General features: G+C 47.8%; 1 protein-coding gene across 4 annotated transcripts; it reads right to left on the bottom strand.

Moving 5' to 3' along the window:
• Nucleotides 1–3,345: 3,345 nt before the first annotated feature.
• Nucleotides 3,346–17,108, bottom strand: LOC117034544 (carbohydrate sulfotransferase 6). 4 transcript variants are annotated; one of them, XM_033127587.1, is made up of 4 exons: nt 16,752–17,108; nt 16,140–16,265; nt 5,989–6,064; nt 3,346–5,232 (listed from the first exon to the last, which is right to left on the bottom strand). In XM_033127587.1, exon 4 carries the CDS (start codon nt 5,212–5,214, stop codon nt 4,027–4,029), a length of 1,188 nt encoding a protein of 395 aa, XP_032983478.1. In that variant the 5' UTR covers nt 5,215–5,232; nt 5,989–6,064; nt 16,140–16,265; nt 16,752–17,108; the 3' UTR covers nt 3,346–4,026. The 4 variants fall into 4 exon arrangements, with proteins under 4 accessions (XP_032983478.1, XP_032983476.1, XP_032983477.1 ...); XM_033127585.1 differs by having other exon boundaries at nt 16,140–16,344; XM_033127586.1 differs by having other exon boundaries at nt 16,140–16,429.
• Nucleotides 17,109–18,310: the final 1,202 nt, after the last annotated feature.

Consider the following 18,310-nt stretch of genomic DNA (forward strand, 5'->3'; position numbering starts at 1 on the left):
CAGAATGACAGGGCCAATCAAATCCTCCAGTCTTAGCCCCAAGGGAGAAAGTATTCAATCGGCTGAAGGACTTGCCACCCTGGGAAAATTGAAAGTCCAGTCCGTGGTAATTGCTTCAGTCTCTATCTTGTTGGCCAATCCCTCCTATCTCAGCAGCATTCCTGAGGGTACCAAAGCTTTTTTGCTCCAGTTCTTTTTTTCCTTCTTTTTTTTTTAAGACTTCTTTTTCTTAGAGCAGTTTCAGGTTTACGACAAAAGTGAGAGGGAGGTAGGGATTTCCCATATACCTCCTGCCCCCACACACTCATGGGCTCCCCATTATCAACATCATTCATCAGAATGGTACCTTTGTTACCAAGCATGACCCTGCATCGACACATAGACACCTAAAGTCCATAGTTTACATTATGGTTCACTCTTGGTGTTGTATGTCCTATGGGTTTGGACACATGTATAATGACGTGTGTCCATTATCATAATATCATACAGAGTACTTTCACTGCCTAAAAATCCGCTGTGCTTCGCCTATTCATCCCTCCCCTCCCCACCCCCAACCCTTAGCAACCACGAATCTTTTTACTGTCTCTATATAGTTTTTGCCTTTTCCAGAATGTCATACAGCTGGAATCACATAATATGTAACTTCTTCAGATTGGCTTCTTTCACTTAGCAATACGCATTTCCTCCATTTCTTTTCATGGCTTGATAGCTCATTTTTAAAGCACTGAATAACGTTCCATCAGATGGGTAAAAATGAAAATGATTGATTTAACCCTGTACAGGTGAGGGTAGCAGGGTGGGAGTTGTTAAGAAACAGTGACAAGAGCAGTCTTGACACCATTCCAGAGAATAAATTGGTACACTGTTTTTAGAGCAATTTGGCAGTTTCACATTTCAAACACAAATGCTCTTTGACCCAGCAGTTCTTTTAGGAACTGCTATAGACACACAAACTCAGTCATCTCCTGGGGGTTCTCCAAACCCAGGAGCCTGGATTCCCAGGAGTGTGTCTTCTGTTTTGTCAAGAAACCTTGATTCCAAGGAGACCAACAAGGAGTCAAGCCTCCTTGGGCCATGACCCAGTCCCTCAGCTTTCCTCTGCTTTGGTTTCTTCATCCTATACTTAACTCCTATTCCTCCTTCATTTATTCAAACCAAATGTTTCCTCTTCAAAGAGGTCTTTCTGACTCCCCATACTAAGGTAGATCACCCTCTATCTATTCTTACTGTTTTTTCCTACAGCACAGTCGACATTTAAGATTGTATGTTTATCTGTAGGACTATTTCTATAGCGTCTGCTCTCCCCACAAGAGCAAAGGCTATGACTGCTCTGTCTGCCATTATCTCCCCAGAGCTTGGCACTGGACCTATCTCATTGAATCACTCAACTGGGTACTGCCTACCTGTCCTGAAACCTGATATGGGTCCACCCCAAGGACAGGGAACTCACCCAGAGGCTTGCCCAGAGCGCCCCATCTGCAGAGAACAAAGTCCAGGAGCCGGTCATCCTCATCCTGGGACCTCAGGAATCAAGTAAGAATGGATGAGCTATATAGCAAAGGCCATTAACTGGGGTCATCAATACAATCTGTGACCAGAGCGGAGGCAAATGAAACTTGTGGGATGCCACATCAGGCTGGGCTCTGACACCCCCTTCTCTCCCCCCAAAAAACCTTTCTGGACCTCGCTAAGGATCAGAGTCTCCCTGTGTTTAGCCTCTGGCACCATGAACCTCTTACTTATTCTTCTTTGCATGAACATAGCACACTGCCCAGCACTGTTCCTAGGCAGACTCCTCCACTTGACAGTGCACTCCTCTCAGGCTGGGCCAGCAAGCTGCTTTTTACCCCAGTGGCCAGCAGAGGGTGGAGGACAGGGAGGGACATGCAGGGAGGGAAGTTGCTACGTAGTGGTAGGGGCCCCAATGCCCCAGCCAATTGCCCAGCATACCCCTGAATGTTCTGGTCCTTGAGATATTTGCAGCCAAATGCCAGGACAGCTTCTGATGCCCAGAGATCTATGTCATCGCCAGGGAGAAACAATCTGGCTTTCCAAGTCTCTGATGGGGTCTTTTGCTGTATGCCCGGTTTGGTTTACCTGTTAGGAGTGTGTTATTGAAGTCGAAGATATGAGTTTGAGTCCCAGCCTGTACGTTAAACTATATGACCCTCGCCTATCACACAGAGTTCCCATTAATAAATCTGGGGTTTTAAATGCCTTCTCCATGATACTGTGAGCAGGGGGCATAGGTTTTATGGAGCCTGAAGCTCCTACAGCTTGACAGATCCTCAAATGAGGAGTCTTGATGCTTCTACTTCAAGGTCAATATACCTGTTCCCTGCAAGAAAAGCAAAAAATACCACAGCCCCCTTGCCCTGCTTGCTTTGCAGTGAAGATGTGGGTCTACTATCCAGGTCCCACCAATCAAAGGCCATATCCAGGCTGAGAATCAGAAGCTAGCACCCTCCAGAATCCCTTCTGGTGACTGATGGCAACAGTGAGGGTTGCTCCCATGTCCAGAGAGAACGAGCACAGTTCTGGTGGCAACTGTCAGTCCCCAGACCAACTCTGTGCCCCAGTGAGATTTGGGGTATTCTATTTGTGTGGTTTCAAACCTGCTGTCTTGACCTTCCTAGAGGTTTTGAGAGTTTTTTTTTTTTTTCCTTTTAATTATTTACTGAGCACTTGCTGGCTCTCACTTTCTGAGCTCAGTACTAAGCCCTCTCTACATATCCAGCATCCTTTTAATAAGACTTTGCTTCCAGAGCTCAGTATTGTAGCTTGCAGTTAGGAATCTTACTCTGCTCTCCGCCAGGGCCTGGCCCGGAAAGACCAAGGGAAGACAGAACCGCCCCAGAGCCTTTTTTCTCCCAAACTCATAGCAAGCCTGATCTAGTTACATTCACCCTGCAACCTGCCCTCCAAGCACTCATCCTGCTGCCAATCTCTTGCTCTGCCACACGCTCTGCCTGGCTTGCTGCCCCAGGCCTCCCCAGCCTTCTCCTTCTCTACCTTTTCTCCTCACTGCCTCCCTCCAGGCTTACCCAGGAGGCTCTCTAGATTCTGCCAGTTAAGCCTAGAGCTCACCACTTCCTGTATCCTGCTGCTGTGGCCCCAGTCATGGCTGCTTGCTCTTCCCTAGGGCAAATAAGATGGAAAAATCTGACACTTCTTCGTCCAAGAGACAGGTCTCTGCAAGCCTGATTCATCCTGTCCTCTAGATTGCAGCCCCAGAGCAAAGCCTCCCTCCTCCCTTCATCCTCCTTATTGTGTGAACTTGGACAAGTCCTTTCACTTTTGTTTGTTTATTGGTTTTGCTTGTCAAACTTTGTAGGCTGCAAACTCTAATCTGTACCACACAGGTTAATTATTATGTTTATTTCTGTAGGTAGGATCTTTCCCGTCAGGACAAATCAAAGGTTCACTTTATGGGCAGGGGCTGGAGGTGTATGGGCTGCTGGGAGAAGGGACCGAGAGAGGCTAAGGAGGGACCACATGATGAGAGCCACCTTATCTGATTTTTTGAACATACAGGTGAATATAAATGTCAACGTCTTTGATACAGTGTGGTGCCAGGCACGTGGTGGCAATGGAGTCTGAGGTGTGTGTGTGGAGACATGTGCAGAGTTCATGGGTCAGCTCACCACAGCGCCCCTACACTTCCAGGCAGGGAGGAGACACCCTTCTTAGCTGCTGGATAAGGCATCCCAAGGGAGGAAAGAGATAAGAGGAAAGAAAGAGCTTGAGTAGGAGTCAAGTAGTCTGAACTATTCCCTGTGCCCAGAGGAAGTGGGGGCACGGGCTTTGCTTTCCACGAAGTGTGTGCCTGGTGGGAACCCAGCTCGAAAAGAGGACTCGAAGGAAAGTCAAGAAGTGGGGAAAAAACAAGGAGTCTGGGGACGCAGTCCTTGTCTACTGCAGGTGAGGACTCGCAAACTCCCGGCCTCTCCAGCAGTGGCCTGTGCCCAGGCTCCCTCCCCACCATTGTGTCCCAGCCCTGGCAACAGCCATAACTGGGGACCTCTGCTAGGGCCTGGGGTGCACGGAGGTGGATGATGCCCAGCTGAAGCTGCTCGGCCCGCGCGGCAGCACCAGGTCCAGGGCGAGGTCACGCTGCTCGTCCTCGGAGAACACAGGCCGGTAGCCCAGCAGCTGCAGCGCGCCTGCACAAAGGTCCTGCACGCGGCGGATCTTGGCAAAGGGCAGTGTGTGACGCCAGGCCTGGGAGACGTTGAGCGCGTCCCTGGACGTGGTCTTGAAGGCCTCGTGACGCGCACCGGGCCCCGACCCATGCGTGATGTTGTGGATCCAGGCCTCGAGCTGCGGCGTGAGGCTCAGGCCTGCGAAGGCATAGAGCGCGCGGATCTCAGGCAGGGGCGCGCGAGCCAGGTCCTCGAAGCGCACCAGGCGGTAGCGGCCGTGCAGAAAGGGCGGTGGCTTGCGGGTAGCGGCCTCGGCGATGCGCACGTGGCTGCGGCACACCTCGCGCACCACACGCAGGCCCGGGTCAGCCTCCACCCACGTGCCGTTGGTGCCCAACACGATGCCGTTGTCGCGCGCCAGCGACTTGGCCGTTTGCTCACGCGAGCGCAGCACCGCCCGCGGGTCGCGCACCAGGTGCACGACGCGCAGGTTGAGCGCCGGGTCGGTGAGCAGCGGGTAGAGCACCTCCAGGTTGAAGAAGCGCACCTCCTTGAGCACCACGTGGCTGTAGGAGCGGCAGGCTTCCTGCGCCAGGCTGAAGGGCCTCCGCGCGCACAGTGGCTTGCAAACCGCTTCGCTGCTGATGGCGCCACGCTGGAAGGCGCTGCAGGCCGGCGGCGAGCACAGCGCACGGCTCACTACCCACTGGAAGAGGTCGGACAGGTTGCGACGCCAGGGCAGGTAGGCGTCAAACACGTCCATGTCGCACAGGAAGACCGAGCGCACCAGGTCACGCACAGCCATGTGCAGCGCAGACGCGCTGCCCTGCGACAGGGTGGTCCACACGTGCCATGCGGGCTCCATCAGGTAAAAGACATCGGGGTGCTGGCTGAAGAGTTGGCCCACGAAGGAAGAACCCGAGCGCCAGGAGGACAGCACCAGCACATGCACCCGTTCCTCGCCAGCCACTGGGGACGTAGGCCTGGGCCTGGAGATCAGGAAGAGCAGGAGGCCCGTCTGCGCCAGCAGCAGCACGGTCACCGTCGTGCTGGAGATGCGCGGCAGCCACATGCCGCCAGCTGGGGGCGCCTGCGGGAGGAGAGCGCAGCCCTTAGGGACCGTGGCCCGCTCGCCCATCCTATACCCCAACTCCTGCCCGGTGATTGCAGGCAGCAGCCCCAGGAATGTAACGTTAAGACGTAAGCCATGATCTAGTCTATGCAGAGCAAAAGCCCAGGGGCAGAATACTATGGGAAATAAGCTTCCTCTCTCCCTCCCTCCCTATCTGGAGAAGGAAATAATATTTTTTGAAACAGAACTCCCACCTTTCGCTTAAGAATTCCCTTTAGGGAAACACTTTTGGGTTGTTTAGCTAAATAGCTTGATGGGTGATTTGGCTCCCTCAGGTTGTATGCTGTCTCTTGGCCTGCGATCTTGGACCAATCTCTGTGACTTAGCTTACCCATCTGTAAAGGGGGGTTAATATAGTACTAGAGTATTGGAATGAGCATGGTGGGGAGGGGGAGGTATAACTGCCATGACTAATATCCTCTACTTTCTACACAGTGTGCATTGTTTGAATGCTTTTAAACAAGCAGATACAGCGTTTGTTACTAAAAGCAAATAAGTAAAATAGACAAAGAACCAACTGTTGCCATCACCCACAGGGAGTGAAGTGCTGCAGAATGCATGGACTCCAGAGGGTGGGTTTCCTTCTGGAGCCTTGTGAATTTGCAGAAGAAATTAGTTCAAGGGAGAGGTAGGATGGAGCGAGAACAGTGGGGCGGTGAGAGCAGCATGAGGCCCCTGGCCACTGCTTACCCTTTCCCTGCTGAGGTTACTCACCCTTGTCCAGGGCTGCCGGGAACGCTGCCCGCCTCGATCACAAATCCATGGGAGACGCTCAGAGGGGCCTCATGGCCTGAGAAAGCAGGAGGGAGGCTGGATTAGAGACCACAGGGGGAGATAGCCTGGTACACTTGGAAAGCTCTGCCTTCCCAGACTGACAGAAAGTGAGCTTGGCACATACGTTTTCCCAAATAAGTATGAACTGACAGTCTCTCCTGCTGGGTGCAGGAGAGAGGGCTGGCTTTGAGTCCCTCCAATGCCACTTAGGAGCTAGGATACCTGGAGCAAATGACTTGGCTTCTCTAAGGCTCAATTTCCTCCCTTGTAAAAAGGGGATGATAATGTTTAACCTCTCAGGGTTGTTGTGAGGAATGCTGCTACAAACACATGGGAGGAAAGGGCTTGGTAAGGTGCCACACATGTGCCCATGTTACTGTTGCAGTGTTGAGCTGTGTCTGGAGAGGAAAACCCACAGGAGGTCTCCACCCAGATGAGAGGTCACCTATGCTTGGAATACGAGCATTTCCCAGGCCCACCTCTAGCCCGCAACCACCCCTGAGTCCTTTAGTGGATCTTAAGAATGTCATGTTTGTGCTGCAGAAAGGAACCCTGAGCCTCCCACACCTCAAGGTCCCCAAGTTGTCTCCTCTTTGCACCTGTTGCTCCTGCATTGATCTCAAGGATAAGGCGCTTTGGAGGAAGGGGCCTGGAAGTTTCCTTCTTGCTTCTCATATCATGGCTCCCTAATGACCCCCGCCCCATCCACGTCTCCACTAAGAGAAGCCAGGGTCTCGATTGTGAGCAGATCCCATCTCTGCTCCTTCCTTTCTTTATCAGGAAGCTGCTGGAGCGGGTGGAGGCTGCCCAACAGCTGTCACCTGATGACTCCGGAACTGCCTCCTGGATCCCACAGCCACTTCTGGAAAACCTGGAGGATAAGGAGGGTAGCCACCTATCTGTCTGCATTTGTTATCTCCTCTCCTCAAGGGTGTGCTTCCCCTGAGAACAGGGAGCAGGAGAGGAAGGGAACTCAGAAGCCACGTGTGCTGCCCTAAGTCACTTCAAGTGTTAGATGCTTTATATCTACATTATGATTTAACTCAACGACCCCTGAGGTGGGCATTATGATCTCAGTTTCTTAGGTGAAGGACCCAAGAGTTGGAGAGACAGCAGGAAGCTGGGACTCTCCCCTCACCAACCCCAAAATTCCATTGCTAAGTTCCTGGCACTTTCTGATCACAGGTTTTTGTCATCTCTGGTCCCTGGGAGATCCCTGCAGAGTGCAGGACCTTGATGCTTTGGCTCAAATACAGCTGATCTGGCCAGCTCAGCCCTCCCCTGGGGAGAAGGATCTTCACCACAGGCCAAGGTGTTTGATACCTACAATCCAGGGAAGCCAGAGGTCTTCTTAAGTGACTCACACAATACAGGAACTGCTATCTGATCCTGTTATTGGAACTCAAGAACTAGGAAGGGGAGTGAAAACATCCTATCCCACCGCAGGGTGTCTTGAGAAGTCCACGTCCCCATAAGGATCTTTACGTTCAGCACAGCCACCAACTGCTCCAGGGTTCAAAGTCAGAAAGACCACGTCAGGCAGGCACCGTGATATGTACTTTATCTTCACAATTGAATTTTATCCCCTCCAAGTCCCTAGGAGGCAGAAATTATCCCTGTCTGTTTTAACTGAGCCAATGGGCCTTAGAGACATGAATACTCACTAAGGCGCAAGGCAGAGTTTTAAATCCAAGTGCCAGACTCCCAGTGGGGGGCTCTGGGGTGGGTCCCATTCTTAAGCCTTAGCCCACTGAAGCCAATCTCCCCGCCCATGAATTCTTTCATTTGTAAAGTCTTTGGGGGGGGGGCAGTAAATATTTAATATATGTTCATTTTTTTAGAAAAAGTAACACATAGAAGTGGCTCCAAATAATAAATGTACAGATGAGGGCATTGTAGGCTCATGTTTTGTTTGTGAAAATTAGGAAAGGTGTTCCATCATCTGGCAGACACAGCCCCACAACAAAGGGCCACTCAGTCAAAAGGAAGTGACATTCTCTGTCCCCTACACCTTCCCCAGGTCCTCCTGGGAGGCAACCCTATCTCCAACTTCTACCGAGTCTTTGATGGTGAAGATAATGATGATGAAAATAACCATATGCTCAGGGGAGGAGAGTGGGAGTCAAGATGCCATAGAATAAATAGAAAGTTCCCACTTCTCCCGATACCCAGGACCACCATCCAAAGTGGTCTTTCTCAAGTCACTGAAACTGTTTTGTCAGAAGGTCTTTTGAAATTTTATTTTTGTGAAAATAATCCACCTTGCTTGAATAAGCATAAGGTACCCCTGGAAGTTTATCCAAGACAGTGACCATATTAGTTTCCCCTGAGAGGGGAATGGAAGAGCTGAGAAAAGACATTTCACAATAAATCCTTTTTTGTAACTTCTGAATTTTGACCCATATGAACATATTACCTACTTTAAAATAGCTATATTAAAATACTTTTCAATGTACATAGATTAAAAAGTCAAATAGTTATAAGTTGTTCTTACTCTAGAATCCTACTTACAAGAAGCTTTCAATTTTTTTTTTTTTTTTTTTTGCTGAGCAGCCAAAAAGTCGTGGTTTATTGTATCTGAAGAGACTTCATAATTCAAACACAACCCAACTGCACTCAAATTTTTTTTTGAGGCCTTCAAATTTGTTAGCTGTTTCTTCTGCTTACTACCTTCCTATGTCTTTTTTAAAAAGCATAAATTATGACTATTACAATTTATGGCATTTTATAGTGACTTATAATGAAAGATAAGGATTTAGCTTCTCTACACACACACACACACACACACAATTTTGTTCTCCCCCTAGCCTCCTAAGTTTTTTTTTAATATCTTTTTTTTATTAGTTTCAGATGTACAAAGCAACATAATAGGTAGACATTTACACCCCTCACAAAGTGATAACACGCCTCCCCAAGCTACTACCACTCTGACATTTTATATAACTGTTACAATCCTCTTGACTATCTTTCTTATGCTATACTCCTCCTCCTGTCACCATATATATATAAAATAGTTGACCTACAATATTATTCTACTTCAGCTTCAGTTGTACAGCGCATTGTTCTGGCATCTGCACAGTGTATGAAATGATCCCCTTGGTAAGTCCCGTGTCCATCTGGCACCTTACATTATCTTTACAACATTCTTGATTATATTCCCCATACTGTATTTCATATCTCCATGACTATATTGTGTCTACTAATTTGTTTTTCCAAGATAAGTTTTGGTTAAGCCAATATTCAAAATTTATGACTCCATAAAACAGCTCACAGATGAAGTACATAATGTACTAAGAGTACATTTCCTTTCTTGTATAACCCTTTGTTTTCCTCAGAGTTAAATCGCCTTAGAGATTAGAATTGTAATAGAAGGGTTGAAAGAAATAAAACATAAGAAAGTGAGAGGCTCAATCCAGGAGGTTCAATGTCCAGGGTCCTTATCATGGTGGCGCTGACAATCTAGTTGGGAACATTAAAGACACGTCCATGAGATGGTCAAGGGACCAGATAGTGGTCCGAGTGAGTGGCCCAGACATCCAGTGCCACGTGAGGGTCATGCTAGTCCTGGTATGCATACTGCCTGGATTCTGGCAAAATCCCCCACCTGGCCTCCTGCTTATTTATACTGCCGAGCCCCCAGAGCTGCCTACTTCGCACATTTTATCATGTCATTCTCCTACTCAGCCACCTTCTGCTTTCCCACCTCACTTCCCATGATTCCCAAACAGCATCCTATGCTTCAGATGATTGGAATCATTACTGCTCCTCCAGCAGGCTCCGTGCTTCCTTACTCCTCTATTGTGAGGGCCCAGCCCTGATTCCCATCAGGAGTCACCTCAGCTTCCTCTGAAGATACCTCGTCCGTGCCTCCTTCAAGGCACACAGCACTCCGCCCTGCATGACACTGCCTCCCCTTCTTGTCTGTGAACAACTTGAGGAATGGGACTGTGGTGTTTTCCAAGTGAGCCCCATCCTCAGGCATCCAGTGTGGGGCTTGGCCCTGCACAGGTGCTGGACAAGGTTATTTGTGTTCACTCAATACTCGTTCCCCTTTTTTCTGACAATAGCCTCCAGAGTTCTCTTTGAGGAACCACCCTTCACCCACACAGAGTGCATGTGGTTTGGATGGGGCTGACCAACCGCCCCCTAGATCTTAGGGGGTCGCATGTCTCAAGCCTGGTTTATCTATATATTCCACACACTATCCATTCACTACAGTGACTGGCTTAAGGAACGGACGGACATCAGCCCCAAGTCCGATCCCAGGATTTTTGTTGATCTGAAGGGAAAAGGGAAACTGCCTGGGTATAAAGCCAATACAGAACACAACTGAGCAGAGAAAGAAAGACTGAGAGTCCATGAGCAAGCTGACAGCATTTGGACCCAGCTGTGCAAGATTCACTCACGGGTTTCTCAGTTGGGGAAAATGCTCCACTTGTGCTGAAGCCAGCATGAGTTGAATTTCTGTCACTTACAATCAAGAGTTCTGAGTGGAGCCCCTTCGTGGCATGGGGCAGTGTGAGAGTAGCACTATAAAGAAGCATGGACAGAGTTCTGGGGGGCTGGTCATGCTCTGTTTCTTGATGAGGGTGCTAATTACATGTTTGCTCAATTTGTGAAAAGTCATCAAGCTACACTTTAATGATTTTTGCTCTTTTCTGTATGTATGAGGTTGGACAATTAAGTTCACCAACTCATCCTAGAAAAAGTGCTACATACCTCGTTGCTGAATAACACTATGGTCACCTTCGAAGTACTCCCCTTGGGAAGTTATGCACCGATGCCAGCACCTGGTCCGCCCTGCAAAGCAATTTGGGAACTCTTTTTCTGGAATGGCCATCAGAGTTGTCTTCATATTACCCTTGATGCCCTGAATGTCATCAAAATATCTTCCTTTCAATATTTCCTTTATCTTCGGGTAAAGAAAGAAGTCATTGGGGGCCAGATCAGGTGAGTAGGGAGGGTGTTCCAATACAGATATTTGTTTCCTGGCTAAAAACTCCCTCACAGACAGTGCCATGTGAGCTGGTGCATTGTCGTGATGCAAGAGCCATGAATTGTTGGCGAAAAGTTCAGGTCGTCTAACTTTCCCAAACAGCCTTTTCGGCACTTCCAAATAGTAAACTTGGTTAACTGTTTGTCCAGTTGGTACAAATTCATAATGAATAACCCCTCTGATATCAATCAAAGGTTGGCAATATCATTGCAATAAGTTCCAAACTTAATTGTCAGACCTCGTATACCAATAACAAAAGATGAATAAGTCACGTTTGACTTCTGCAGTTACAAGAGGTGCTCAAAGTAGTTACCATAAGCGTCCAGATACTTCTGATTATGGTGAACTACTGCTTGAGCATAGATAACATCTCTTAAAATGTGTATACATTTTTTTGGCACCCCAGGTATTTGCTGATCGAAATCAGGTACTCTGTTGTCCAAATCCGAAGGGAGTAATTCCCCACTTATCCCACATTTCTTTCTGCTGAGCATCTTAAAGCTACAGTATCTTGCAAATATCCCTGATTATTTCTTAGCCTGAGAGATATAGGAAGGAGCTATTGTTCTACCTAATTTGTAGATGGGAAAACCGAGATAAGGGCCTGGGATGGTTTGCCATGGCAAGGCCAAGCTGGAGCCCAGGAATCCAGCTCTCTGGGCAGCACTCTTTGTAGCCCAGCTCTGCCTTCCCTTAACTCAGCAGCTCCTCCTGTCACCAGCTTCTCCCAGCCCTGGCAAAGAATCTAAGGGAGTGAAATGTAATAATAGGTACAAATCCCTGGCTCAGATTTCTCTGAGTTTGGCGTCAGCTGGAGGCCATCCCTGTTCAGGAATCCCAAAGGCCAGAGAAAATGGATTCCAGATGAGGGATCAGTGGGCTTGAGGCATCAAGGGCCATCCTGGGGGCAAAACAGCTCTAATGGAACCCAGGGCATCCATTAGGGAGAAGGCTGAAAGGGAGGGGAAGGAAAAGGAGAAAAGGGAGAGGAGGGACAGAGAAAAGGAAAAATGAGAGAAAAAGAAAATACATTAAGGAGGGAGGAAAGGAAAGAGAGAGGAGGAAGATGAGTGTTTATGGTGGGATGGGAACAAGGGCCATCAACTATCTTCTGATTTAATCCTCACAACAACCCTATGAAGTAGACCTGATGTTCATCCTTATTTTACAGACGAGGAAACTGAAGCTTAGAAAGAGTAAGTAACTTGCCTAAAGACCCACACAGCAGCTGAGTCAGAATTTGAACCCAGTAGTCTAACTTTAGAGCTTTGAACTACATGGCACCAAGTGGAAAAATACAAAACATAAGCACATATATACACATACCAATTATGTTAATTGTATATAATACCAATTCTGTTAAAAATGCATGAATATCAAAGGACATCATCAAGAAAATGAAAGGACACCCATACACGGGAGAAAATATTTGCATATTTGCATATATACAGCAAAGGACTTATACCCACAATACATAAAATGCAGTTACAATGCAACAATAAAAGACAACCTGATTTAAAAATGGGCAAAAGATTTGAGTAGAAATTTCTCCAAAGAACATATACAAATAGCCTCTAAGCACATGAGAAGATGCTTGATGTTTTTAGTCGGAGAAATGCAAATCAAAATTACAGTGAGATCCCATTTCCCATCTACTAGAATGGCTATAATAAAAAAGATAATAACGAGTGTTAGTGAGTGAGGAAAAATTGGAACCTTCAGACACTGCTGACGGGAATAGGAAATGGTACAGTTGCTGTGGGAATTAGACAGTTCCTCAAAGGTTTAAACAGAATTACCAAGTGATGTAGCACCTCCATTCCAAAACATATACCCACTAAAAACATACGCACACACAAAAACTTGTTTGTGAACTTTCATAGCAGCATTATTCATAATGGCTAAAAAATGGAAACATCTTAAATGTTCATCAATTAATGAATGGATAAACAGAATGTGGTATATCCATATAATTGAATATTATCTGGCAATAAAAAGGAATGAAATACTGATACATGTTACAACATGTACCATGAGGTGATGAATGCATAACACTGAATATACTAAAAAGACCAGTGAACGTACTATTTAAAACGGTGAACTTTTTAAGGTATGTGAATTATAGTTCAAAAAAGCTGTTATTAAAAAAGTAAACAAATACTCGTACGTATAGAAAGAAATCTGGAAGGATGCATGCTGAATATTAGTGATTATTTTTCTATGGCCAGATTACAGGTAATTTTTTTCTTGTTAGTGCGTTGTTGCATTTTCCAGATAGTCTACAATAGACTTTTATTATTTTGGTAATCATAAAATCAGTTCTTTTTAGTTGGTTAAAGGAGGCATGGGTGGAGTTGCCTGCTCCAGCTTTCATTGCAGGGAGAGAGCTGCCTACAAATCCATCTCCCAGCTGACATGGTACCTAGTTGGCCAGAGAAGGATGGAGAATTACCTGCTATGCAGTAATAGGTATCAAGGCTCCCATGCCCACCCTCAGCCCTGTTAGCTGGGCGAGGCTGTGGCAGAACACGTGCCTGGCTCCAAGCCCTAGCCATATCTGCCGTCTCTTTGCTGGCCCTATGAACAACTGTGGCATTAGCCAGTGGCAGGGAGGCTGGAGTTGCACAGCCATTTGCCTGCAAGAATCTATTGGGCAATGAAATCAAATGTCTGGGAAAAGAGCCTCAAGTCTCCCTGGCTCAGAGTCAGCTTGGGGGCACTTCAGAGGAGATGAGCAGGTAACACATAAACCCCTTTCCCTGGCTCTGAGCTTTGGGGATACTCCAAGTGAACTTTGCATAGCACCTAATTTAGTCTAAATCATAGGACCTCACAGCTGGAGGGCTCTAAAGTCTGGGGGCTCCCATGTCTTCTCTGAAGTTACACACATGGCATGGGGGTAGGGAGTGCACATTTAACATGTTCCCCCAGGTGTGGACTGAGCCCTTTTATTAGAGGGATAATCTGGAATGTTCTCTGGATTATTTTTGTAACCTTTTATTTTGATTGATTTTTAAAAAGTATATCATTCTTACAAGTCAATGACATAAAAAGGAAAAAGCGACTGTTTTCGAAGAACACAACTCAAAACACATAGCAAGTTGCCAAATAGAACTTGTGGACCTTGTTTGGATTCTGATCTGAACAAATCAACTGAAAGAAGATATCTTTGGGGTGATCATGGGAATTTTAATATGAGGTCTGACAATTAAGTCTGTGAACTTTTTGCACCAATGGTGCTAAGCTTTTTTTGATATCAGAGGGATTATTCATTATGAATTTGTACCAACTGGACAAACAGTTAACCAAGTTTACTATTTGGGAGTTTACTATTTGAAAAAACTGTGTGGAAAAGTTAGATGACCTTTTCGCCAACAATTCATGGCTCTTGCATCACGAAAATGTACCAGCTCACATGGCACTGTTTATGAGGGAGTTTTTAGCCAGTAAACAAATATCTGTATTGGAACACCCTCCCTACTCACCTGATATGGCCCCCAATGACTTCTTTCTTTACCCAAAGATAAAAGAAATATTGAAAGGAAGACATTTTGATGACATTCAGGACATCAAGGGTAATACGATGACAGCTCTGATGGCCATTCCAGAAAAAAAGTTCCCAAATTGCTTTGAAGGGTGGACTAAGCGCTGGCATCAGTGCGTAGTTTCCCAAGGGGAGTGCTTCAAAGGTGACCACAGTGATATTCAGCAATGAGGCATGTAGCACTTTTTCTAGGATGACTTCACGAATTTAATTGTCTGACCTTCATGTGAACCAGGTATTAGGTGATACTAAGACATCATTGCTAATGCTATTAACAAGAATTCTCTTGTTCATGCATTTCTGTACCTATTTTCCCTTACTAGACTACAAGCAGGATCCTGTCTGTCTCATTAGAGGGAGTAGGGGTAGCACAGTGGCTAACAGTGGGAACTCTCCTCAGTCATGTGATCTAAGGCAAGTTACTTAATTTCTCTGTGCCTTTCCCCCGTAATCTATAACATGGGGAAAATAATATAATCCAAGGCCTGGGCTTGATTTGACAATCAAATGAGTTAACATTTATAAAGTGCTTAGAACAGTGCCTGGCACATAGTACACTTCTAAGTACTTCGTCAGGAATGTTTAAAATCCTGGGAACTATATTCTATGAATCCAAGGGGATCCTTGGATTTCACAAGGAGAACTCAGGGACAATAGCCTCACCAGGTTCAGATGACTCTAGCACCCTAGCAACAGAATGTGGCAAGCAAGGTAGGGGCAGAACATGGAAATACAAAACAGAAGACAGTGAGTAGCGGCCAAAAGCCTGGCTTCCGAAGTCAGACTGGGTTCAAATACTGACTCTACAACCAGCGAGCTGTGTGACTTTGAGCAAGTCTCTCCTAACCTCTCTGTGCTTCAGCTGATACCTTGTGAAGAAGCCATAGCAGCAGCTACTATACAGGTTGGAGAGGAGTAAATGGAACAACCTACACCTTAGCCTCGTCAGTGCTCACTGCGCACACAGCCCACTATTCTTATTAGCTCAGGCACTTAGCTCACTCACTCATGGTTTTAGGGCAGCCAAATCCTTCTGCTCTTTAGGCCTCAGTGTTCCCATCTTCATGCCTCCAGCACAAGACAGAAGAGAAGAGAGTTAACAGTTCCTGGGCACCTATGCTGAGGCTAAGACAGGTCTCTATTGTTACCCAAGATCCAACAGCCAGAAGTAGGGGCCGCCACTCAAATCAGCTGGATCTGGTTCCAAATTCACTCACCAAACTACTCTTCCACAAGAGTTCCCTAGAAAAAGCCCTTGGAAAGCTTTCTTCATTAAAGATACAACCTCTGAAACTCAAGTTTCAAGACATAAGGGATCCATTCCCACCTCTAAGTAGTGATCCCACGCGCAGTGGGAGCCCCACCAAGACACTTGCAGACTAGCGCTGGGGCAGCAATGCCCTTTTCACGTTCTGATAGGACCGCCACCCTCAGACCCTCCCTACTAACTCGGCCCCCGGCTGCAAGATCAGCACCGCCCCCGTCCCCATCCCAAATGAGCCCCTGCCCAGGGTTGGGGCATCGGCACAGAGAAGGGACGAACCAACGTACCCCAAAGCTCGCCGTCCTTGTCTGTCCTGGGGCGCCGAGGTGGCAGACACGTCTCTCCCGAGGCTCCGCGAAGGCTGCTTCCTGTCGTTTCTTCCAAGTTCCCCTCCACAGTGTGCGGTCTCTTCCCTGGGAGTCAGTAGGGAGACTTTGTTCCGTAGGATCCCAAGGCTATTACGGGGCACGCGGTGATACCAGGGACGGAGCTCTGTGGATACCAAGATATTGCAGGCACCTCAGGACTCAAGGCGCAGGGAACCTGGAAACACGGCAGGAGTCCCCAGGAAGAGAAGCTGGTGAAGAATGGGGTGTTGGGGGGGCGGCCGGTTAGCTCCGTTAGAGCGCGGTGCTCTTAACAAGGTCGTGGGTTCCATCCCCACATGAGCCACTGGGAGCTGCGCCCTCCACAACTAGATTGAAACAACTGCTCGTCTTGGAGCTGATGGGTCCTGGAAACACACACACACACACACACACACACACACACACACACACACACACACACAGAATGGGATGTTGGGGTCGGGAGCCTGGCTGGGACTATAAGAAGGACCAGATTCCTCCTGCCCCGGGATCCCCACTGGTGCCAGCCCCACGCCCCGCGCCCTGCGCTACCTGTGCGGCCGCCGCTGCTCGCGCGCTGCTAGGCGCTGTCCGCCTGGAGCGGAGCGCACACAATGAAGCGCTTTCAGACGTGGCTGCGGTCCCGGAGCCGGCGGCGGGAGCCAGGGCGGGAGGGGCGGGAGGGGCGGGAGGGGAGGAAGGAAGGAGCCGGTTGGCCCCGCGCTCCGGCTACCCTCCACCGCCACCCCACCCACAAGGGACCAAGGTGCCACGCCTCGGAGGAGGGACACAGGTGGGCCCTGGGGCTGCAGTAGGCGCACTGTTTGGACGATGATGTCAAAGGGCGCTGACAGAGTCACCTCTCATCTCGCTAATGGACCAAAACAGTTGTCTCCTCCTCCAATCCCGAGAAAGGAGGCTCCTGGGAGCACAAAAGGCCCTTGTGAAGGAAATCGAATCTTTATCTTGCCCCTCCTCGCTCTCGGTGGCATCCTCGCAGAGAAGTGACTTGGAATCCTGACCGGCTTCCCAAGCCCCCAGCCTCAGCCCTAAGCCAAGTCCAAGGCACCTCGATGCCAGGCGGACCCCCGCAGCCTCCCGGAGCAGCAGTAGCCGCGCTGCGAGGGCCGAAGACACCAGGTGCCCCTCCGGAGCTGGGCCCGTAGTGGGCTGGCCCCGCTCCTCTCGTCCCCTCCCTGCTCTAGCCTTAACCCAGAGGCACAGGCTCCATAGCAGGTCTGGATAAATACAGGCTACATTTCAGTATCTAAAGCAGATTTCCTCCCCACAGATAACAGCAGAGTCTAGGCATCTGAAAAACAGGGAATTCTGACCTCTTGTAATTTGTGGTGGGATCTAAAAGGAGTCTCTACTGCTGGAGTATAGATTAGTGCATTCTTTCCAGCATGCGGTTTGGCAAGATGAATTAAAAGGCTTCAAAACGGTCATAAGCTTTTTGAATCAGTGATTCCTTTCTAGGATCTATCTTAAGGAAATAAACCAGGATTTGTACACAAGGTTCACAGGGGCATTGTCTACGAGAGCAAAAAAAGAGAAACAACACAAAAGATTAGAGAGCTGTGTACCGGAAAGCCACCAGTGGTAACTTCTGGGGAGTGGAGTTACAGACAACTTATTTTCTTTAGGTTTCTGTAATTACACATTTTCTCTGGGAAAGGAACTTCTTTTTAAAAGCATGAACATGAAGATAAAGAAAGAGGACAACAGAGAATTGCTTTATTAACCTTAGATGATTGCATCTAAGCGTGACTTTAAGGGCCTCAACTGATTCAAACAAAAACTGGATAATCGTTTGGCAAAATGAGGGATACCTCCAAAATATGAATTAATTGTCTCAAATCCTGACTTAACTAGTAGTGGTTACACCTTGGTTGATAAAATCCTGTATACTTTTCACCTTTTCTCCTCTTGCAACTACACTGTGTGATCCAGTTTCAGAAGCTACCAACATCTAATCTGTAAATAATTTGATATTCACCAGACACAGTTGTACTTTTCCAGCCTGTGGTTTCCACATGCCATGTGGATCCCGCCAAAAACTCACATTGACTTGGGGCTGGACCAGGGGACTTTTGCCAAAGAGCAAACAA

The sequence above is a fragment of the Rhinolophus ferrumequinum genome, chromosome 15, assembly GCF_004115265.2.
Source record: "Rhinolophus ferrumequinum isolate MPI-CBG mRhiFer1 chromosome 15, mRhiFer1_v1.p, whole genome shotgun sequence".
NCBI classification, from domain to species: Eukaryota; Metazoa; Chordata; class Mammalia; order Chiroptera; family Rhinolophidae; genus Rhinolophus; species Rhinolophus ferrumequinum.

Bases quoted from the DNA above. Each gene is read 5' to 3' on its own strand.
- LOC117034544 (XM_033127584.1), bottom strand. From the start codon at position 5,280: ATGGGCGAGCGGGCCACGGTCCCTAAGGGCTGCGCTCTCCTCCCGCAG.